The sequence below is a fragment of the Trifolium pratense genome, linkage group LG2 (genome assembly GCF_020283565.1).
Source record: "Trifolium pratense cultivar HEN17-A07 linkage group LG2, ARS_RC_1.1, whole genome shotgun sequence".
Taxonomy (NCBI): Eukaryota; Viridiplantae; Streptophyta; class Magnoliopsida; order Fabales; family Fabaceae; genus Trifolium; species Trifolium pratense.
This window is the reverse complement of record NC_060060.1, coordinates 23,591,060-23,615,525: the sequence shown is the minus strand read 5'-3', so window position 1 is coordinate 23,615,525 and position 24,466 is coordinate 23,591,060. Positions and strand designations below refer to the sequence as shown.

At 32.7% G+C, this 24,466-nt stretch overlaps 3 protein-coding genes across 6 annotated transcripts; all 3 read left to right on the top strand.

Moving 5' to 3' along the window:
• Positions 1 to 2,463: 2,463 nt before the first annotated feature.
• Positions 2,464 to 3,982, top strand: LOC123904423 (metacaspase-5-like). The gene is made up of 2 exons (XM_045954092.1): positions 2,464 to 2,839; positions 3,456 to 3,982. Exons 1-2 carry the CDS (start codon positions 2,464 to 2,466, stop codon positions 3,980 to 3,982), a joined length of 903 nt encoding a protein of 300 aa, XP_045810048.1.
• A 1,251-nt stretch (positions 3,983 to 5,233) lies between these two features.
• Positions 5,234 to 24,461, top strand: LOC123905007 (60S ribosomal protein L34-like). 4 transcript variants are annotated; one of them, XM_045954609.1, is made up of 6 exons: positions 6,375 to 7,443; positions 7,534 to 7,608; positions 7,743 to 8,379; positions 8,499 to 8,540; positions 8,643 to 8,758; positions 24,320 to 24,439. In XM_045954609.1, the coding sequence occupies exons 1-3, from the start codon at positions 7,162 to 7,164 to the stop codon at positions 8,325 to 8,327; spliced, it is 942 nt and encodes a 313-aa protein (XP_045810565.1). In that variant the 5' UTR covers positions 6,375 to 7,161; the 3' UTR covers positions 8,328 to 8,379; positions 8,499 to 8,540; positions 8,643 to 8,758; positions 24,320 to 24,439. The 4 variants fall into 4 exon arrangements, with proteins under 4 accessions (XP_045810568.1, XP_045810565.1, XP_045810567.1 ...); XM_045954611.1 differs by lacking the exon at positions 24,320 to 24,439 and adding an exon at positions 8,863 to 9,003 and having other exon boundaries at positions 8,649 to 8,758; XM_045954610.1 differs by lacking the exon at positions 24,320 to 24,439 and adding an exon at positions 8,863 to 9,003.
• LOC123905015 lies at positions 16,012 to 19,143 on the top strand. The gene is made up of 6 exons (XM_045954623.1): positions 16,012 to 16,159; positions 16,438 to 16,521; positions 16,914 to 16,970; positions 17,880 to 17,969; positions 18,385 to 18,593; positions 18,709 to 19,143. The coding sequence occupies exons 2-6, from the start codon at positions 16,518 to 16,520 to the stop codon at positions 18,796 to 18,798; spliced, it is 450 nt and encodes a 149-aa protein (XP_045810579.1). The 5' UTR covers positions 16,012 to 16,159; positions 16,438 to 16,517; the 3' UTR covers positions 18,799 to 19,143.
• Positions 24,462 to 24,466: the final 5 nt, after the last annotated feature.

Sequence of the window (24,466 nt, the reverse complement as noted above, 5' to 3'; positions counted from 1 at the left end):
CATTTAAAGTGAAAGAAGAATTATTTTTTTGACAAAGTGAAAGAAGAATTAAAAGAAGCTAAATTGGTAAAACTAAACCATAAATTAGCTGGTAGCTAATACCTTGTAAGAATATCTTAGCTAATACTACCTTGTAACTTTTTTTCACGGTTATATTTAGTATATTATAGAAAATTTTCTTGCAGAAATTTATTTTTTTAATAAGGGATGAGGTTCTGATTAATTTTAGGCTTTAATGCAGTTTTGATCCTCCTATTTTGAAAAACTTGAATTTTTAATCCCCTATTTTAAAAGTCAACTTTTTGATCCCCTATTTTAGTTTTTTTGGAGTTTTAGTTCCCCAACTCATTTTGATTAATTTTTGATGACGTGTTAAGTTTATGAATGACGTGGCGGTGTCCATGTTTAACAAACATATTCCATGTCATTAATTTTGTTTCTTTAATTCAAATATTATATTTTAAAAATATTAAAATAATAAAATAATAAAATAATCCTTATTATTATTATTATTATTATTATTATTATTATTATTATTTATCAATAAGATAGGTTGGTGACAATAAAGTAAGTAACTGATTTTTATATCCTAGCTTTCTCGGGTTTTCCTACATCCATTTCCTTTAAAAGCTTCTAAAAATTGAATACTTCCTACACTCCTTCATTTACAACAAGCAAAAAAGAAGCATATAGAATATTTTTTTCAAGTCAACATACGTTTGATTTGATTTGATGTAGACACATCAATGTATGAATGAGACTTTTTTTTTATGCAAAGACTTGTTGGCTCCATCCTCCATACATCTATTTTGGTGAATACATACATAGATATTAATTAGATAAAAGTTTGTTTTTTTATGCAAAGATTTGTTGGCTCCATCCTCCATACATCAATGCATGTTTCTTTTGTCCCTTCATATTAAATACTTTGGTTAGGGTAAACAGAAAAATGTAAGAAAATAAAAGAAAACTAGTGTTTGTTTGTTGCCACATGAGAACAAAACCAATTTTATGCGAAATACCTGCGACATTCACATACCTGCCACAGAAAACAAAGTGACACAAGCTATAGTAGAACAATATAAAATAATCCCTTAAAGAAAAAAAAAAGAAGATATGAATAGGTCCCTTAAAAACATATATGTTAATCAGTTTGGTTCCTTAAATACATCTCCGTTAATCAGTTTGGTCCTCAAAACAATGAACGGAAGAAACCAAACTGATTAACAAAAAATGTCTTTAAGAGAACACTTTACTAATTAAGTCTAGAACAATCATAGTCATTATTATGTATTTATTCTTTGGTGTTGTTAACGAGACATGTTAATTAAGCCTAGAACAATCATAGTCATATTGTTATGTAATTAAGCCTAAAAGTAAAAGTTTTATTAAAAAATATAATATTTTAATTTTTAAAAAATTAATTACACAACTTTTAAGATTATTATTTTTATATTGAGTTTTTATTTTCTTCTTGGATTTTCACTACCAGTTTAATCTGATTCGGGAGTCAGTTCTGGCATCAAGTGGTTCCGGCTCTCTCTCAATCGCAGTTGCTGGGGATCGAATCGGGATCCTCCCTACCAAGTTTAGTGTTATAATTACTACTAAATCAACTAACGATCGGTGTTGAGTTTTTTAACTTGTATATTAAATTAATTAATATAGTTTGAAAATAATTTTTTATACATAAGAGAAAATAAATTTGAAAAAAACAAATTGAGAGACTTGAAAACAAAGTGTAAATGAGTTGGCCAAATCACAGGTGTTGGTTTGGTTTCCAAAATGTAGAATGATGGTTTGAGTTTTTCATAGCATTGCAGTGCCTATATCCACAATTGTTGTCTCTTAGCTAAAGACATTGTGAGAGTATAATCCCAATTATGGTTTTTGTGGGACAGAAAAAGTAGAAAACTTTTCAAAGAGGGTTAATTTGGTCTAAGCAAGTGAATATTAAGAGGTACTGTACTACATTTGAGAGGTGGACAGAAACCTGCTATGCTGCATTGCCAATGCCACCCTCCTCTTACGTATTGAAGAATCACAAAAGCACTTCCCACAACAACAAACAACACCATAAAAATTCCTTCTTTCATTTCACACTTCTTACAACCCTAAATCTCACTTGTTACCTCCATTTTATTTTTCTTTATATATGTTCAACTCTCAACTACTCATCTGTCTTATTATACCTCCATAATCACATGAGACTATCTTACTTACTTTTACAATCTTCAACAATTCCTTCAACTATTATATATATGTGACTTTTACAATCTTCACTAGCTTATATATTGTTGCTTGGTTTGCTTCAACTATTATCTGATTTTTTTTTATCTCTCTCTCAGATCTCAACTCCTTTTCATCTCTATATATAAAGTTCCAACTTTTGAGGGTTATGTATATCTTTTCCTTTGGGGATTTCAAGTTTTGAGCTTGGGAAGCTTATCACTTGTTGCAAGAATGGATAAGAAGAAGAAGAAGAAAAAGAAGGCACTTATAGTTGGTCTTTCATATAGAGATGATCCTGTTAGAACCCTTATGAGGGGTCCTATTAACTCAGCAGTATATCTTAAAAAACTTTTAATGAAAGAGTTTGAGTTTTCTCAAAAGGACATAACACTTGTTACTGATGCATTGGGTAAAACTCCAACAGATAAAGAAATAATAAATCATTTGCTAAATCTGCTAGCAAATGCACAACCTGGAGACATTTTTCTTTTCTACTACATCGGGCACGGGGGTCGCCGAGAATCAAAGGAGTACAATAATAACTCTGGTTATATTGAATACATCTCTCTTGGAAAAAATGCTGAGGGGGTCAAAACTTTTATATCCGGTATATTTTGTCTTCACTAAAATATTTTAACTGTGCATTTGATTTTTTCTCATTTAAAAATTATATTTACTAATGTTGAGCTTGTGTGATATTTGGTTTGATGTGGTAGTTTTTTTTTTTTTTTTTTTTTTCAGTGTTAGTTATAAAGATGATTATTTTTAATGTCATTTAAATAAAAGATAATTTTTATTATCATTTTTCGTATTTTATTTTTATTAGAGGTTTATTTTTAATATTCGAGCAAGGTCTCTAAGTAGTTAGGATTTTTTTTTATAAGCATCTAAGTAGTTAGCATTGACCCTGACTATTATATGTAATTTAACAAATTTTTTTGGGCCTTTGAGATTTTTTTAGGTTAAAGTTGTTGATTGTGATCGAAGAAATTTATAAAATAAAGTGATGTTTGAAGTTTTAAATTTAGCTCAAATGAGTTTTTTAGGAATACATGTAAAACTGATGAAAATATTGAATTTTGATTCGATTGATTTTAAATTGATTTGTACAATGTCCTGTTAAGAAAATTAATGTGAGAATAATTGCATTGATTGATTTGAAACCATAAAAATATTTGAAATTACATGTATATATTTATATCGTTTAAATTAATATTTTACAGACAATACTCTCCGCCATATCGTTGAACCACTTCCACAGGGTTGTTCGTTTACCTTTATGGCAGATTGTTGTTGTTCGGGCGCACTTCTCGAAGGAGCAACGGAAATCTTTGGAAGTAGTACTCAATTCCCCGTGACAGACAAAATTCCGGCACCAATGACTGAACATCTGGATCTAAAACGTGTTGACTTGTCAAATTGCCGTAAACTCGGGATATTATTCTCCGCTTGTCAGAGTTTTGAAACAACTGGCGGTAAATATTGTGATGTCAAAAGGAAACAGGTTGCCTATTTTACCGACACGGTGATTGCCATAATCAACAAGTTTGGAGTCAACATCTCCAACAGATTTCTATTTGAGAAGATAAAAGAGGCATATGTTGAGGACGGAAAGGAACAGTCACCGGGGTTATACTGTGATATAAGTCAGGTGGATTTGTTATTTTTAAGTCTTGAAGAGGCGGAAACAAGTCAGCTTCCTGAAAATAGTGAGCAAGCTAAATTGACGGATAATCAACCGAGGGAATGATTGTATCAAATTCAAGGGGAATAGATAGAAAGACAAGGTTACTCTTCTTTTGATTAATTCAAATTGTTCTCTAGGTCTGTAATTTTGACTTCTATGGTGTGATTTGTAATGATGGGAAGTAAGGACTGGGGAAGCTATTCTATGCCGAAGTGCGAGTACATAAGAGAGGTGGTTTTAGATGTGCTGGAGGAGGCATACAATACAACATGAGCGCAAAAGGTTTATATTTCTTCAAGATGTTATTTCTTTCAAATTACTTGTAGTGGCGAAATATGGTGAAGATGTGTTGGGTAAGGCGAAGCTGGATGCGGAAGATGCTAGGACAGGGGCTTTCACTTGGTTAAATTGCTGGTGTAACTTGATTATATTTATTTATTTGGCCAGAAGAACAAGTTTGCAATTACTAATGACAAGGGTAGGCTCTCAAAGGAGGAGATTGAGAAGAAGGTACAAGAAGCTGAGAAGTACAAATCGGAGGACGAGGAACACAAGAAGAAGGTGGAGGCCAAGAATGCTCTTGAGAACTATGCCTATAACATGAGGAACACAATCAAGGATGACAACATTGCTTCTAAGTTGTCTGCTGATGATAAGAAGAAGATTGAAGATGCTATCGAGCATGCAATTCAATGGCTGGATGGAAACCAACTTGCAGAGGCTGATGAATTTGAAGACAATAATGAATTGAAGCATCAAGTATGCTATTGGGTGATTATAGTAAATCACAAATTTTATGATGCCAAGCAAAGTGTATTTTCTTCTACCACGTATGATTTTCCTAAGTGATATACTCCATGTTTGCATTATTTGGAGGCATACTATTTTTCTTCCTTTTTGTCATTCTGTGATATTTTAAACGTGCAAGATTATTAATGTAAATACGCTTGACAATTGCAGATTCCACACTTGAGGCCTACAGAGTACAAGAGATCAAGGTTGCCTAGAAACCGTAGGACTGTTAACTGTGCATATGGTGGTGTTTTGTCTGGAGGTGCTGTTAGGGAAAGGTTTGTATGCTAACCTTTTAAAGTCTGTTATAACTTTCACGGTCATTTATTTGGTTCAATTGCGGGTGGAATTTGATTATATTTGTCTCTGGTTCTATAGGATCATTAGGGCTTTCTTGGTTGAAGAGCAAACGATAGTGAAGAAGGTCCTCAAAATTCCGAAGGCAAAGGAAAAGCTGGTCACAAAGGCATGATTTTGGACCAAAGCATGAGATACAGATCTTTTTGGAGGACTCTCAGATTGGGGTGATTATAGTAAACCACAAACCCTAGCAAAGTTTACCGAGACGCAGCAAAAGGTTGATCGAAGATGGTGCAGCGTCTCACCTATCGCAGGCATCATAGCTACGCAACCAAATCCAATCAACACAGGGTTGTTAAAACCCCTGGTAATTTCATTCTCAAATTCTAAATCTCAGATTTATTATTATTCTTCGTCTTGTTTTGATTTTGATTTTGTGTTTTGAAAATGTAGGTGGTAAGCTTGTTTATCAGACTACTAAGAAGAGAGCTAGTGGACCTAAGTGCCCTGTTACTGGCAAGAGAATTCAAGGAGTATGCATTTTATTCATATATTTTTTTTTTCGATTTGAAATGTTTTTTATTTGTGTTTGTGTAATTTTACAATTTTTTTTATTGCTCTTGATTATTTTTGTTGTTTGTGTTACATTGATTTGGTACTTTGATGATTATGATTATGCATGTTTCATTTGTGTGTGACTAGTTATGATAATTGATTAGTATGGTGTTTGATTAATTTGTATTACCGAGCTGTGTGAAATTAAGGAAATGGGAAAAATTTCAAGTTCATGGATATGGATATATTGTATAAATTAACAGATGTTACCATTTTTCATAGCTTAATGTTGTGATTTGTAGCTAATTGGATTTTTTGGTTGTATTTTAGCTGAATTGACATGATTATCTAACTTGAATAATGCTTGCAACTTACTGCAACCTGGAGTTTGATATGTTTTTCCCCTTGTGTTTGATTTGTTTTATTACTACCTTTCAAACTTGTAAATGTGGTTATGGGTGTTTGGTAAACAACTAGTTTGTGCTTATGATGTTGATTTCTATTTGTCAGACACTGACTTAAAATTAATCATATATATATATATATATATATATATATATATATATATATATATATATATATATATATATATATATATATATATATATATATATATATATATTAGATATAATTGGAATACTTAATTATATTGTGAATGGCCTTCAATTCTTTATCCTTAACAAGATTGAGAGCCAAAGCCTACCATTTTTCTTAATCAATATTACTGTGGTTTCTAACATACACAGTTGCAAAGTTAGATTTGATAGTTTTTTCCTTTATGTTGTCTTTGTCAAACCCACAGGAAGTGTGAAGTCTGTGAAGAAGAAAATTATAAAGAAGATTGTGAAAAAAGTTGTCAGTAAGACAAATGATACTGCAAAGAAACCAAGTGAGAAGGATGTTGTAGACAAAGTCGCCACATCAGATGTTCCTGTTGATGAGGTCAAGCCTTCTGTGGATCCTACTGGGATTCAGACTTCTAGGAAAGACATAGTTGCGGCAGATATTCCTGATGATGAAGGGAAAAACGACAAGGAAATAAACAGTTCGGAAGGTAAGCCTCTGGACAAACTGGATCCAGCAGTTAATTTAGGTACCAAGGATGCTACCGTGAAAACTATAATAAAGAAGAAAATTATCAAGCGGGTACCTAAAAAGAAGGTGGTTGATGAGGCCTCTAAATCTGTAGTGAATGAGGAGAATGTTGCAGGCTTGCAGCAGTTCTGCCAAAGGATGGTACTGACAGCACTGGCAAGCAGACTGCCGATGCAGACACCATAGTGCCCGAGGCCAAGAAACCTGCAAAGGTAGTAGTAGTAACCAAGAGAAAGTTAAAAACACCAACCTCTGGGGTGAAAGATGATGCAACTGATTCCATCAAAAGAGACACAAAGTCTGATAAAAAAGATGAAGAGAATGCCGTGGTAGCTCCTACAAATGATGTTATACAGAGCACCGGCAAGCAGGCTACTGATGCAGACACAAATATTGTGCCGGTGGCAAAAGAGAAAATTGTGAAGGTCGTTCCTAAGAAAAAGTTAAAGGTGTCTACCTCCGAGAAGCCAGAAGGTGCAGGTGATTCCATTAAAAATGAAATGAAGTCTGACAATGAAGACAAGAAGGATGGAAAAGGAACTGGAGAAAAAAGTGGATCCAAGATAGCTAAACAGAAAACCTCTGAGAAAGATACTCAAATTGTCAAGGGGAAACTTAAAGTTGGGGATAAATCTAAAGATGAGAAAGTAACAAAAGAGAAAGATGGAAAAAATGAGCCTAAAAGCAAATCTAGTAAAGAAGTGAAAGAGAAGAGGAAGTCTGATGAACCTCCTCGGCACCCTGGACTTATTCCAAAAACAAAATCGACAAAAGATTCTAAAGTATGGTATTTTTTATCTTAACTTAAGAAACATTTACATGCACTATCTTTTGTACACTTTAATTCTAACGTCAATTCTTGTACAGTACAGCTACGGTCATTGTCACTGTCTCTTGATTCGTTGTTGGATTATACTGACAAAGATGTTGAAGAATCAACACTTGAGGTTTGTTTATATGTTTTTTCTTCTTTTTTTCTTTGCAACATTTTTCCCCATTATTGGTGAATGTGACTGTTGTTGATTCTCTATGGGGCTGTTGCTGACTCAAAATGTGTGTTTCTGGTTTGGTATTTTTACAGCTTTCATTGTTCGCCGAATCATTTTATGAAATGCTTCAGTTTCAAATGGGCAGTAGGATTTTGACTTTTCTTCAGAAACTGCATGAAAAATTTGTGATCAAAAGAGCTCAGCGAAAGAGGCAGCGGGAAGAGGAGCCTGACAAGGATAATGCAAACAAGACACCCACAAAATGTCAAAAGGGTGATGATCCTTCTGTTAAGAGTGAGACAAAAGTGGACGCATCAAATCCAACCCAGGAAGATAATGAGAAAACTGTTGCCGAGAATGATACTTGTAGTAATAAGGAGGAGGATGTGAAGATGGAAAATGCATCAGATGAGGAAGTAGAGCTGGAAGAAGAGGACCCTGAAGAGGATCCAGAAGAGGAAATGGACAATGATAGTCCCCAACACGACTCATCCAATGATAAAAACGCTGAGCAAGAGGCAGATGCAAAAAATGAATCTGAAAATGTTACTAGCAATGAAAAAGCAGCAGATGAAACTTCTAAAGGGGAAATAAAGGTTAAATATGAGGTGAAAGAGTCCAAAGACAATGTTCAACTCAATGATGAAAAGGAAAACAAGGTTGATATATACAATTAAGAAAGAAACTACTGCTGTTACGGAAGTTGTCGTGGACAAAGAATTGTTGAAGGTACTTGTTTTTTCTTTTACACTATGTTTCAGTTGGTTATTATTGCTTCTATTTGGTCATCTACGTATGTCATAATTTAGTTTCCATGATATAATGCTTTGATTTATTTTTAATTGCAGGCTTTTCGATTTTTTGATCAGAATCGTGTTGGCTACATTAGGGTAACCCCACCTTGGTCTTTATTTTATGATTATTGTTTGTATATTTTATTTTTATCCTTCAAGAATGATGTGAATCTCCAAAATGTAATATATGCTTGACAGTTGCAGATTCAACACTTGAGGCCTACAGAGTACAATAGATCAAGGTTGCCTAGAAACCGTTGGACTGTTAACCGTGCATATGGTGGAGTTTTGTCTGGAGGTGCTGTTAGGGAAAGGTTTGTATGCTCTCATCTTTTAAAGGCTGTTATTTATAACTTTTGCAATTATTTATTTGGTTAAATTGCTGGTGTAACTTGATTATATTTATTTATTTGGCCAGAAGAACAAGTTTGCAATTACTAATGACAAGGGTAGGCTCTCAAAGGAGGAGATTGAGAAGAAGGTACAAGATGCTGAGAAGTACAAATCGGAGGACGAGGAACACAAGAAAAAGGTGGAGGCCAAAAATGCTCTTGAGAACTATGCCTATAACATGAGGAACACAATCAAGGATGACAACATTGCTTCCAAGTTGTCTGCTGATGATAAGAAGAAGATTGAAGATGCTATTGAGCATGCAATTCAATGGCTGGATGGAAACCAACTTGCAGAGGCTGATGAATTTGAAGACAATAATGAATTGAAGCATCACAAATTTTATTAGTTTTTCCCTTGTTAATTGTGTTTAATTGGCTTTGTTTGAACTCATTCCAGAGCTATTGTTAACATTGTCTACTATTCCATTGTGATACAGTTTTGTGTATCTCAATTTTCTTGATGCTTTTTATTGGCTCTTCCATTTGCTTTATTGCTTAGAAGTATATTAGACAAGGAAAAAAATGTAACTTTAAATGGTTCTCTTGTAACATTGTCATATTTAGAAGTATATTAGACAAGGAAAACTGTGCGTCTCTTTGCATAACACTATTTCTGCCAAATTATTTGAGCTCGGTTGAATTGTGAAATTATTTTTTGTTTTTGTTCAAATTTTAGAGCTAAAATTCCTTACTATTTTTGTTATTAGTTCTAATTATAAGTGTATTGAATAAGTGTATTTAGTTATAACCTATAAGTGTAAGTGTAAAATACATCCTAACACTTACGAAAACACATTGTTTTGTAACTTTTAGTTGGTACGAATATAGCTTCAAATACAGAAATAATAAAATAAAAAGAAGAGCACAACACAGATAAACTTGTATAAATCAATCAGCTTAACCACAAATAAACACTTCCAGAACCAAGTGATCAATTATAATTTCAATTCAGAGCAGCTCCGCATACAATGTTCATTACTCAACCACAAAAGCTAGCTTAAAAGTTGAGGTTTGTACTACACTTATAATTAAAGGTTATCTATGTCATATCTCTAGCCAATGTGGGACTTCTAACAATGTTGAAGAAATAAAGCACTTAAAAGAACCCGGGACATCGCACTATGGCTCTGTTTGGTAACACAAATAAGCTAGCTTATAGCTTATTATATGAGCTTATAAGCTTGTTTCAAAAAATTAGAGGTGTTTGGTAACAAGCTTTTTGTACTAGCTTATAGCTTTTTTTCAGATGCTATTTCAAGTAGCATTTGAGCTTATAGCTTATAGCTTTTTACACTTTATTCCATTTTTACCCTTTAATTTAATAACTACCCACTCTAAAAAATAAACTACCCACTATCAATTATGTAATTTTATATTTAATAACCACTTTAAAAGCTAATTTTACCAAACACTTTAATTTCAATAAGCTAGCTTTTCAGCTATCAGCTATAAGCTAGCTTTTCAGCTATCAGCTAGCTTATCAGCTATCAGCTAGCTTATAGCTTATTTTTACCAAACAGACCCATGTGCAGGAGCCCGGGTTCGAACCCGGGACACTCTACTTATTCACCTTTAAGGTGAATTTTCTAGCCACTAAGCTACTTCACCTAAAAAAAAAAGGTGAAGTTTATTCTCTAAAAAGTTTCGTCTAGCTTCTAACGCGCTGATGTTTTTGGATTTCGGTCAGCTTCTAACACACTCATGTTTTTCGATTGCATACAGTGCTGCAATCAGGATAAATTTGACCATCCAATCAAAATTAGACAATCTAGATTTAAAACAGTTTAATAAAAATAATAGATCTGCTTTAAATTTGAACGGTTTGTTCTTGATTTGACAGTCAAATTTATCCGGATTATAAAAAATATAACATGCATACAACCCAAATCTCATGTTTCTTAAGCACTCTAAATTATTTAAATAGTTAATTTTATTTGGTTAATTGGAACACTTTTTTAGATGGCAACCAAAAACACATTTAGCTTATAAGCTAGCTTATTTGGCTTCCCAAACAAAGTCTTGCATTTCTTGCCTTTCAAGTGAAACTTAGGGGAAAAAGAGAGTCGGGGGAGGAAGAGAAATTTTCTAAACCTTATTCCCAACTTGAGTTCTAGAGAAATAACCTCAACACCGGACGGACATAAGGGGACAAGTAGGGGATGAGGCCCCCTCTTGTCGTATTTTTTTTTTTTCATATACTTGTTATTGATATATATGTACACATAAATTGATATTTGATAGATGTGTTTAAAGATTAGTAACTACCGTTTCGTACAAAACATGTACCCACAACATAGTAATTGTAACAATTTACTTTAAAATACTTTGATAATATATATTATACACTACTAAAGTCCAAATTCAATTAAGTTAGTTCTGATTGTTTGCTAGATTATTTTCTATTATGAAGATTGTGAAAAATAGTTTGAGAAACAAGATAGAAAATGAATTTCAAACTAATTATGACATTACTTACACCGAGAGAAGAATTGCTAAAAAATTTAATACAAATTCAGTTGTTGGTAAATTTTATGATATTGAGCAATTGTTTGTACAATTTAGATAAATATATATTTTTTATTTTTTAGAGGGACATATGATGCATGGTGTATTTCACTCTAATGGATTTGGACATTTGTTATGTGTTAATGGCTTGGAAACTGGTTCCAATTTGGGTGGGAATCAAATTATGGAGTTTTGGAATCGTTTGTGCAATGGATTGCAAGCAAGGTTAGTTCATTTCACATACTTTTAATTACTACTAATATGTTAAATTTGTGGTTTACGGGTTGGTTTTGAGAGGAGAGTTTTAGAAGATTGAGTTTATATTTTGATAATGTACTAGTATAGTTAATATTTTAAAATAATTGAAACAAAAAACAAAAAAAAAAAACATGATAGATGATCACCTGAGTAGATCCTCTCTATTGGAAAGTTTCTGCAGGTAATAATAACCATTGATCATGTGTTATTTTTTATGGTCAAAATTAAATGAAGGGCTGGGATGCCCACCGGAAAGTTTCTGCGGGTAATAAGTTTTTATGTATTATTATAAGTTTTTTCAAAATAATTTATGAAAAAATAGTTTATACAATTTTTTTATTGCGGACACTTATGAATTAACATAAAAATTTATTTATTTGCATATGTTATTTTAATAAGCTCAAAAATAAGTCAAATTAAAAGGGACCTTAATTACCAATTTACAACTATTCTCTTGAGGGTGAGATTTGTCACCCTATATTGTCCTACCCAATTCGAAGAATTAGTCTTTATAATTGCACTTAGAAAATATCCGGTTTATACAAAAAACTTACAACTGTTTGTGAGAAAATTTGAACTTAGTAGATAGTTCCTCAATGTGAGTTAAATTCTCAGACTAAGTTACTAACAAAAAGGTAAAATTCTAAGCCTAGTGACTACTTAATTAAAAAAAAAAGTGTATAACTAACAAAGACTAATTATTAATTTGTACAAAACATGATAGGAAAGTGAGTTTGAATGACACATCACAAAAAAGAGGCATGGAATTGAGACTTGTGAATGGAATAGCATACAGTGAGCCATGGTTTGGTCGTTGGGGATATAAATTTGGTCGAGGATGTTTTGGTGTAACACAATCAATGTACCAAAAAGCCATAGAAGCAATAAGAAGCATGCCACTATACTTACTCACACATCACATTGCAAATTTCAATCATGAAATCCCATTAATCTTCTCAAGGTACCAAACACTTTCTGATCACTCTCTTATCACACTTGGTGACTTATTTCACTACATGTTAGAGCTCAAGTCACGGCTTCCACGCGAAACATCCATTAGTTCCTACAACACAAGTGCTTTAGTCGAAACAAATTGTCGTTGGTCACCTAAAAGGATCGAAATGGCAACAAGGGTCATTGTCGAGGCCTTAAAAAGAATGGAATTCAGGTGGATTTCAAGACAAGAAGTTAGGGATGCCGCACGTGCTTACATTGGCGACACTGGTTTGTTGGATTTTGTTTTGAAGTCGCTAGGAAACCACATTGTTGGAAACTACTTGGTTCGTCGAAGTTTGAATCCGGTTACCAAAGTTTTGGAGTATTGTTTAGAAGACATTTCTAATGTTTACCCTTTTAATGAAGGGTTGGTTATGAGTAGTAGTAATAAAGTTAAGGACAAGTACAAGATCACAAAGGGTCAACTCATGAAAGACATGATTTGTTTGTATAAATACATACTAATTGACACAAAACCAATTATAGGGTTAGAATTTCTTTCAGCTATACCATTGGCAGCTAGAATAATTCTTGACACTAAATATTTTATCAAAGACTATGGAGAGGTTCCTTTGCAAGTTGAAGTAGGATCAGAAGGAAAATTCAATCTTTATTGTACAATTTTGTTGAGGAATGTTAACAATGTAGTACATGATCATGAGTATTATTTGAACAAGGATATGCCAATGACAATTCCAATTCCAATTCCAATGCCACCTTATGAATGTATCACATTGAAAAGTTGTGCTACAATTAATGACTTAAAGATAGAAGTTGAAAGGAATTTTAGGGAAATCTATTGGGGATTAAAGAGTTATGTAGTGGAATCTAATGGGAATTTGATGAATGCAAAAGGGAATGAAATGGTTTTTGGGATGATTGAAGTTGGTGGAAAACTTGTACTTGAAGGTTGGAATGGTGGTGACATTGGAATCAATATGGTTGAGCAAAGGGATCCAAATAAAGGCATTGTTGAGTGCATTTGTGGAACTAAAGAAGATGATGGTGAGAGAATGGTGTCTTGTGATATTTGTGAAATTTGGCAACACACTAGGTGTGTTAGAATTCCAAATGATGAAGAAGTTCCTCATATTTTTCTATGTAAAAGGTGTGAGCAAGAAATTGTTCTTTTCCCTTCTTTGCCATAACTATATGAAGCTATTGATTTCTTTGTTGATGTTTAGTCAATCAATGATCTCTTATTCTTATATGATTGAACATTATTTCTTTCCTATTGAGATCTTTTTCTTAGTTATGTTGATTTTTATGTAAATTTGATCTAATTTATGTTTAAATAATAAAAATATTTCTATTTTATTTTATAGTTTATCACATCTATAAACTAGACACTATAGCTATAGGTTTGGCCTAATACCAAAAATTTTGAAATATTAATTGAGAAAGAGAAACAACAAAAAAATGAACAAAATTGATTAACAAAAGTGAATATGATGTTGGTAACATGAATTTCTGGCCAATATATATAGTATAGGCATATATAGTATCATATCTGTGGAGTTTTGAGTTTGATCTAAGGTTTCCAAAAGCGATTTACAAAGAGTTTCTCTATGTTAAAGTTTTCAAGTTTTCATAGAATCCTTACAAATATAATGTTATGAGAGAACAATAAAAAGATTAATTGTGCATTAAGCTGCTAAAACATGTTCTACCAGAGATGTAAGCAGACAGTATGCAAACCGGCGAAAAATCCAAATCACTTGAATGTGATGAAGTTCTATTAGACAGCCGACTACTTCACAAGTTGTCTGCCTCAGGAGATTGTTGATTGATTAATTACATCTTGTCTTAATAAATTAAACCTCAAATTGGCAAATTTAAAAATAGTATTGCAACAGAACATACAGGTGTTGAGAGGTTCTAGTAAAGTTATCCCCTACATTTTGGAGATTCACACAAACAAGGAGGGCATTCGCGAGACACAAGCTCATATTGAAAGCCAAATGTTAGCTCTGTTGAGATTTGTATAATTCACATTGTCTTAGAAAGTTACTTATTCTGCAAGTAACAGTTTGGTTAGATTCAACTTTCAATCTATTTTCTGGTTTTTCTGCTTTCTGGCTCATAGGCGTGTTCTGCACCAGAGACTTTGTGTGTGCGCGCTTGGTTTGATCATTGTGATGCGCTAACAAGCACTTCACCTAAAACAATTTCTCAATTAGAAAAAAAGTGAAATATAATTCATTAGTACAATGAAGCAGCTCATTACAGTCTAGTGCAAGCAATTCACAATATAAAAGTCACCCTAATATTAACAAAAATATGAATGTCCAGAACATTTCAGACAACTGATATAACATTATATTATGAAAAGAATAGTAACCTTACTGCCCATCCCTACAAATCACATCATAGAGAACCATTTAAATTAATCAAAAGAAGAGTAACCTTTTTCTCTATTTTAAAGACTTCCAAATTGACTGGACTCCATTTTGCAATATTCTGTTTGGGCAAAATTTATTGCATCTGCATATATGGTTCCATTCATACACAAGGTAAACTACCTGCAATTTTGTAAAACAATAGTATTTTAAAAAAAATATAAAATGGAATTAAAGGGTGCAGATCACGCCATTGCTCATGTGAATGACCCCGACCATGTCTTTCTATCTCTTCCCCTTGAATTTGACGCAAAAAAACAACACTTTTGAAGTGTTTCAACAATGTGGCGTAGAGTATAGTATGTAAAATATTGATTTATATCGCAGTATAACCCTAGTGATTGCTTCCTTCCGTCCTCAACAACAACCTCTCTTATCTTCTCAACTAGAACTTTGTTTGAGATGTTGACTTCAAACTTGTTGATTGTGGAAATAAGTGTGTCGGTAAAATAGGCAAAATGTTTCTTTCTAACATCACAATATTTAGCTCCAGTCGTTTCATAACTCTGACAAGTGGAGATTAATGTCCCAAGTCAACGACAATTTGACGGGTCAACAAGTTTTAGATCTAGTTCACTCTCTTTGGTGCTGAAATTTTGTAAGTTACAGGGAATTGAGTACTATATCCAACGATTTGCGTTGCTCCTTCGAGAAGTGCGCATGAACAACAACAATCTGCTATAAACGTAAACGAACAACCCTGTGGAAGTGGTTCAACAATCTGGCGGAGAGTATAGTCTGTAAAATGTTAATTTAAACAGTTTAAATATATACATTCAATGATTTCAAATATTTTTATGTTTCAATTCAATCAATGCAATTATGTATAGTTCCTACTCCTTTACGAATCAAACGTACCTTAAGAATGAAATTTCTATCCACCGGATTACTTGAAAAAGAAAAAAAAAGTTAGATGGGCCATTATAGTTTGTATTGGGCCGGGCGCGGGCGGGTAAGCATTATATAATATTTTTGGTTTGCATATATATCATATTATTATTATTATTATCTCCCGCGAACCCCAATCAAGCAAGCGCGTTCTTCACTCACCAATATCTGCATTCATTCTGCACTCATCTCTCTCTCTCTCTCTCTCTCTCTCTCTCTCTCAATCCAGTTCCTGCTTCGTTTTCAAATCATTATTTCCCTTTTTCACTTTCAGGTATTTTCATTCATTCTTTTCCAAATCTACTTCTTAATTTAATAATAATAATCTCTTATGTGGTGTTGCATGGAAGAATTAGGGTTTATATATAAGCTTTTATTTTCATGAAATTAAATCCTCAATCGCACTAAATATGAGAATCTGTTTTCTTATGGTTCAAAATTTTCAAATCTTTTACGATTTTTTGGGATTAGGGTTTAAAACTTTTTTAATTCAACGAACGTGTTTTCATCAAATTGAGTTTTTGCCTAACAATTTTGTTCTTTCATTGTTAGTTGTTCTATCCGTTGGAGGAATTTAAAGGAACGTACGTTGCCACCGCCCGATTCTCTACTCAATCAGACAATCACCACAAATGGGTAACTCAAATCACCTCTGTTTTGTAATGTTGTATTATTAATACATTAATCAATTGCAGATACAATTCATCCATATTCCATCTCTTATGGTTTAGATATTATTCACTTTAGAACCTTATGAACAAGAAGATAGATACAATTCTGTTTGCTTTTCCTATTTTATGAAAATGCAAGCTCTCGATTGATTCAGTGCTAATATATGGACATATGTTGGTTATGTTTGTTTTGCCATTGCTGCCGGATACAATTCATCAGTTGTTGCTGTTTTTTCTGTCTTCTATTGTGTTTTTTGCAGCATTTGGCTGTTGTGCCTTTTTTTTTTTTTTTTTACTTTTAGCCAAATTAAAATATCCTCACCCGTTGTTTTCTTATTTGATCAAAACAATAAACAGAAGTTGCTTGGAAGCGGAGCATAGATGAAGAGCCTCATGCTGAGAAACAAGTAGAAAGTAAGTTTTACTCGATGCTGTATTAATATGTTCTTTGCAGTTGATTTAATTTTCACTTCATCCATCTGTTATGATTTATATTTTGACTTTAGAACCACAATTCTTTTTTCTTTACTGTTTTATCAAAATGCTAGCTCTTGATTTAGTGTTAATATGCACATAAGTTGGTTATGTTTATCTTGCTATTGTTGCCAGACTTAGAAACTGATCCCATTTCATTCTATAATTTATTTTGGTGCTGTTTAGTCTGTCCTGTCCCCTATTATGTTTTTGGCTTTTTGATAAATAAATGCATTTGGCTGTTGTATTAATACATTATTTGCAGTAGAATTGACTTGCATTTCATCCATGTTCCATTTTTTTTAATTTTATTTTTGGTTTACAATGAGCTGGGAATCAAACCTAGGACCTATAGCGTACCACCAAAACCCCTCACCACTAGACCAAATCTAGCGGCTTATCCATGTTCCATTTCTTATTGTAAAATATGTAAAACTGCGTGTCTAAAAAAAGGTCACGCGCCTTCTATTTATAATGATGCTGCAACAATTACATTCAATGTCTAGGAAGTTGTAATGACTAGGAATACTAACAATTAGCCTAGGATGTTGTAAAATCAAAGAATAGTAAAAACACACCGACTTTTAACACTTATGATTTAGATATTGACTTTAGAACCTTGTGATGATGATGCCATTCTGTTTACTTGTTTTATGAAAATGCAAGCTCTTGATTTGGTGTTGATATATGCACGTTTGGTTATGTTTATCTTGCCATTTTCGCCAGACTTGGAAGATGTTTTTGGCTGTTTGATGTATCACTTCACTGTTGTGTCTGTCTTTTTCTTTTTTAACTTTCAGCCATATTAAAATATCCTCACCCTTGCGTTTCTTATTTGATCAAAACCAGGAGTTGTTAAGAAGCAAAAGGTAGAGACCATAGAGGGAAAACCTCATGTGACAACCTACCCGATTCTTGCTGAGAAGCAAGAAGTAGAAAGTAAGTTTTACTCGATGTTCTAATGTTGTATTAATATGTTCTTTGCGGTTGAATTATTTTGCACTTCATATCCATCTATTATGTTTTAGATTTTGACTTTAGAACCATGGGATGATACAATTCTTTTTACTTCACTGTTTTGTGAAAATGCTAGCTCTTGATTGAGTTTTTTTTTTTTTTTTTTTTTTTTTGACAGCTCTTGATTGAGTGTTTTAGATTATGTTTATCATGTTATTGTTGAAAAACTGAGCCCATTTCGTTCTTTATTATCTATATTGTTTTTTTTTTTGGCTGTTTGATATATTTATTTGACTGTTGAGCCTTTAAATTTTCTTTTTTAACTTTCAGCCATATGAAAATATCCTCACCCTTGCGTTTCTTATTTGATCAAAACAATAAATAAATAAATAAACAGATGCTAAGAAGCCCCATTCAAAAAACAAAAACGAAGAAGTTGTTAAGCCAGAAGTAGAAGTTGCTAAGGTAGAGAGCTCAGAGGGCTCAAATGAGTCTTTTGATCTTGATAAGGTAGAGAGCTCAGAGTGCTCAGATGAGGATTTTGATCTCGATCGTGCTACTTACGGGCAATGGGTGGAATGGTCTCCTTGCAATGATTTTGATGAGGCAAGTTTTTCTAGAACGTCTCAACAAAGTTTGTGTGGCCTTTAGCAATGCTTTAGATTTTTCACAAATTTATTTTATGTGTATGTTTCAACTCTTTATTTTCGATCTCTAACAGGATGAATATTATGCAAGATGGGCACAGATGAAGACTACGATTAGTGCTGATAGCAACATTGACGATGATATGAGTTCGGAAGATGAATGATTACAGAAGTGGGAAGAAGAATGAGGACCGAGAAAGAAAAGCAATTTTTAATGCAGTAGTTTTTAAAGTACTTTTGGTTATTAGTATCTTATGTTGTTGGCCAGAGAATTGTATTATCTCTATTTAGGATAGTTGTCGATATCGTGTTGTGTTTAGAGAAGACTGTTGTGAAATTAGTTATGATTAATTATTAGTAGCTTGGCAGTACTGTTGTGATTTTTTTAGTATCTTGTGTTGGCCTGAGAATTGTATTATCTCTATTTGTAGGATACTTTTCAAATGTTGTGTTTAGAGAAGACTAAATTTTTACTAGTAGCTTACTGTTGATTAGTCGATGTCTTTAAATAAATTTTTGTTGCAAATTAGTTTGAATTGTTGCCTCATAGTGGATGGAGTGATGACACATTGCTTTGCAGTTTTCCATTCCAAAGATAAATAATTAAGGGAATTTCTTCCGCAACTTGTGAATGTTGTGAAAATGCAAAATTTGAAAAAACACCGTTCTTTACTTTATTATTTGAACTGTGTTTGTTCTTCGCTTATGACATGAAATTTCAACAATTTTACTATATATGAGAAACACATCCAATTTTTTAGAGTTATCAATCAAGTATTAACTTGACTAAATTGAATATTTGATCTTTTAACTTATTTATTAGTTTTATGTTGATTTCTTATTTAATTATAGCCCTTAACTTTAATTTATGTTGATCCAAAACGACATGCATTTCTTGCATTTAAAGTGAAAGAAGAATTATTTTTTTGACAAAGTGAAAGAAGAATTAAAAGAAGCTAAATTGGTAAAACTAAACCATAAATTAGCTGGTAGCTAATACCTTGTAAGAATATCTTAGCTAATACTACCTTGTAACTTTTTTTCACGGTTATATTTAGTATATTATAGAAAATTTTCTTGCAGAAATTTATTTTTTTAATAAGGGATGAGGTTCTGATTAATTTTAGGCTTTAATGCAGTTTTGATCCTCCTATTTTGAAAAACTTGAATTTTTAATCCCCTATTTTAAAAGTCAACTTTTTGATCCCCTATTTTAGTTTTTTTGGAGTTTTAGTTCCCCAACTCATTTTGATTAATTTTTGATGACGTGTTAAGTTTATGAATGACGTGGCGGTGTCCATGTTTAACAAACATATTCCATGTCATTAATTTTGTTTCTTTAATTCAAATATTATATTTTAAAAATATTAAAATAATAAAATAATAAAATAATCCTTATTATTATTATTATTATTATTATTATTATTATTATTATTATTATTTATCAATAAGATAGGTTGGTGACAATAAAGTAAGTAACTGATTTTTATATCCTAGCTTTCTCGGGTTTTCCTACATCCATTTCCTTTAAAAGCTTCTAAAAATTGAATACTTCCTACACTCCTTCATTTACAACAAGCAAAAAAGAAGCATATAGAATATTTCTTTGCAAGTCAACATACTTTTGATTTGATTTGATGTAGACACATCAATGTATGAATGAGACTTTTTTTTTATGCAAAGACTTGTTGGCTCCATCCTCCATACATCTATTTTGGTGAATACATACATAGATATTAATTAGATAAAAGTTTGTTTTTTTATGTAAAGACTTGTTGGCTCCATCCTCCATACATCAATGCATGTTTCTTTTGTCCCTTCATATTAAATACTTTGGTTAGGGTAAACAGAAAAATGTAAGAAAATAAAAGAAAACTAGTGTTTGTTTGTTGCCACATGAGAACAAAACCAATTTTATGCGAAATACATGCAACATTCACATACCTGCCACAGAAAACAAAGTGACACAAGCTATAGTAGAACAATCTAAAATAATTCCTTAAAGATATTTTTGGTTTTACATTGTTGGTCGTTTAAAGGAAAAAAAGATCGAATAGGTATCTTAAAGAAAAAAAAAGAAGATATGAATAGGTCCCTTAAAGACATATCTGTTAATCAGTTTGGTTCCTTAAATACATCTCCGTTAATCAGTTTGGTCCTCGAATCGGGATCCTCCCTACCAAGTTTAGTGTTATAATCACTACTAAATCAACTAACGATCGGTGTTGAGTTTTTTAACTTGTATATTAAATTAATTAATATAGTTTGAAAATAATTTTTTATACATAAGAGAAAATAAATTTGAAAAAAACAAATTGAGAGACTTGAAAACAAAGTGTAAATGAGTTGGCCAAATCACAGGTGTTGGTTTGGTTTCCAAAATGTAGAATGATGGTTTGAGTTTTTCATAGCATTGCAGTGCCTATATCCACAATTGTTGTCTCTTAGCTAAAGACATTGTGAGAGTATAATCCCAATTATGGTTTTTGTGGGACAGAAAAAGTAGAAAACTTTTCAAAGAGGGTTAATTTGGTCTAAGCAAGTGAATATTAAGAGGTACTGTACTACATTTGAGAGGTGGACAGAAACCTGCTATGCTGCATTGCCAATGCCACCCTCCTCTTACGTATTGAAGAATCACAAAAGCACTTCCCACAACAACAAACAACACCATAAAAATTCCTTCTTTCATTTCACACTTCTTACAACCCTAAATCTCACTTGTTACCTCCATTTTATTTTTCTTTATATATGTTCAACTCTCAACTACTCATCTGTCTTATTATACCTCCATAATCACATGAGACTATCTTACTTACTTTTACAATCTTCAACAATTCCTTCAACTATTATATATATGTGACTTTTACAATCTTCACTAGCTTATATATTGTTGCTTGGTTTGCTTCAACTATTATCTGATTTTTTTTTATCTCTCTCTCAGATCTCAACTCCTTTTCATCTCTATATATAAACTTCCAACTTTTGAGGGTTATGTATATCTTTTCCTTTGGGGATTTCAAGTTTTGAGCTTGGGAAGCTTATCACTTGTTGCAAGAATGGATAAGAAGAAGAAGAAGAAAAAGAAGGCACTTATAGTTGGTCTTTCATATAGAGATGATCCTGTTAGAACCCTTATGAGGGGTCCTATTAACTCAGCAGTATATCTTAAAAAACTTTTAATGAAAGAGTTTGAGTTTTCTCAAAAGGACATAACACTTGTTACTGATGCATTGGGTAAAACTCCAACAGATAAAGAAATAATAAATCATTTGCTAAATCTGCTAGCAAATGCACAACCTGGAGACATTTTTCTTTTCTACTACATCGGGCACGGGGGTCGCCGAGAATCAAAGGAGTACAATAATAACTCTGGTTATATTGAATACATCTCTCTTGGAAAAAATGCTGAGGGGGTCAAAACTTTTATATCCGGTATATTTTGTCTTCACTAAAATATTTTAACTGTGCATTTGATTTTTTCTCATTTAAAAATTATATTTACTAATGTTGAGCTTGTGTGATATTTGGTTTGATGTGGTAGTTTTTTTTTTTTTTTTTTTTTTCAGTGTTAGTTATAAAGATGATTATTTTTAATGTCATTTAAATAAAAGATAATTTTTATTATCATTTTTCGTATTTTATTTTTATTAGAGGTTTATTTTTAATATTCGAGCAAGGTCTCTAAGTAGTTAGGATTTTTTTTTATAAGCATCTAAGTAGTTAGCATTGACCCTGACTATTATATGTAATTTAACAAATTTTTTTGGGCCTTTGAGATTTTTTTAGGTTAAAGTTGTTGATTGTGATCGAAGAAATTTATAAAATAAAGTGATGTTTGAAGTTTTAAATTTAGCTCAAATGAGTTTTTTAGGAATACATGTAAAACTGATGAAAATATTGAATTTTGATTCGATTGATTTTAAATTGATTTGTACAATGTCCTGTTAAGAAAATTAATGTGAGAATAATTGCATTGATTGATTTGAAACCATAAAAATATTTGAAATTACATGTATATATTTATATCGTTTAAATTAATATTTTACAGACAATACTCTCCGCCATATCGTTGAACCACTTCCACAGGGTTGTTCGTTTACCTTTATGGCAGATTGTTGTTGTTCGGGCGCACTTCTCGAAGGAGCAACGGAAATCTTTGGAAGTAGTACTCAATTCCCCGTGACAGACAAAATTCCGGCACCAATGACTGAACATCTGGATCTAAAACGTGTTGACTTGTCAAATTGCCGTAAACTCGGGATATTATTCTCCGCTTGTCAGAGTTTTGAAACAACTGGCGGTAAATATTGTGATGTCAAAAGGAAACAGGTTGCCTATTTTACCGACACGGTGATTGCCATAATCAACAAGTTTGGAGTCAACATCTCCAACAGATTTCTATTTGAGAAGATAAAAGAGGCATATGTTGAGGACGGAAAGGAACAGTCACCGGGGTTATACTGTGATATAAGTCAGGTGGATTTGTTATTTTTAAGTCTTGAAGAGGCGGAAACAAGTCAGCTTCCTGAAAATAGTGAGCAAGCTAAATTGACGGATAATCAACCGAGGGAATGATTGTATCAAATTCAAGGGGAATAGATAGAAAGACAAGGTTACTCTTCTTTTGATTAATTCAAATTGTTCTCTAGGTCTGTAATTTTGACTTCTATGGTGTGATTTGTAATGATGGGAAGTAAGGACTGGGGAAGCTATTCTATGCCGAAGTGCGAGTACATAAGAGAGGTGGTTTTAGATGTGCTGGAGGAGGCATACAATACAACATGAGCGCAAAAGGTTTATATTTCTTCAAGATGTTATTTCTTTCAAATTACTTGTAGTGGCGAAATATGGTGAAGATGTGTTGGGTAAGGCGAAGCTGGATGCGGAAGATGCTAGGACAGGGGCTTTCACTTGGTTAAATTGCTGGTGTAACTTGATTATATTTATTTATTTGGCCAGAAGAACAAGTTTGCAATTACTAATGACAAGGGTAGGCTCTCAAAGGAGGAGATTGAGAAGAAGGTACAAGAAGCTGAGAAGTACAAATCGGAGGACGAGGAACACAAGAAGAAGGTGGAGGCCAAGAATGCTCTTGAGAACTATGCCTATAACATGAGGAACACAATCAAGGATGACAACATTGCTTCTAAGTTGTCTGCTGATGATAAGAAGAAGATTGAAGATGCTATCGAGCATGCAATTCAATGGCTGGATGGAAACCAACTTGCAGAGGCTGATGAATTTGAAGACAATAATGAATTGAAGCATCAAGTATGCTATTGGGTGATTATAGTAAATCACAAATTTTATGATGCCAAGCAAAGTGTATTTTCTTCTACCACGTATGATTTTCCTAAGTGATATACTCCATGTTTGCATTATTTGGAGGCATACTATTTTTCTTCCTTTTTGTCATTCTGTGATATTTTAAACGTGCAAGATTATTAATGTAAATACGCTTGACAATTGCAGATTCCACACTTGAGGCCTACAGAGTACAAGAGATCAAGGTTGCCTAGAAACCGTAGGACTGTTAACTGTGCATATGGTGGTGTTTTGTCTGGAGGTGCTGTTAGGGAAAGGTTTGTATGCTAACCTTTTAAAGTCTGTTATAACTTTCACGGTCATTTATTTGGTTCAATTGCGGGTGGAATTTGATTATATTTGTCTCTGGTTCTATAGGATCATTAGGGCTTTCTTGGTTGAAGAGCAAACGATAGTGAAGAAGGTCCTCAAAATTCCGAAGGCAAAGGAAAAGCTGGTCACAAAGGCATGATTTTGGACCAAAGCATGAGATACAGATCTTTTTGGAGGACTCTCAGATTGGGG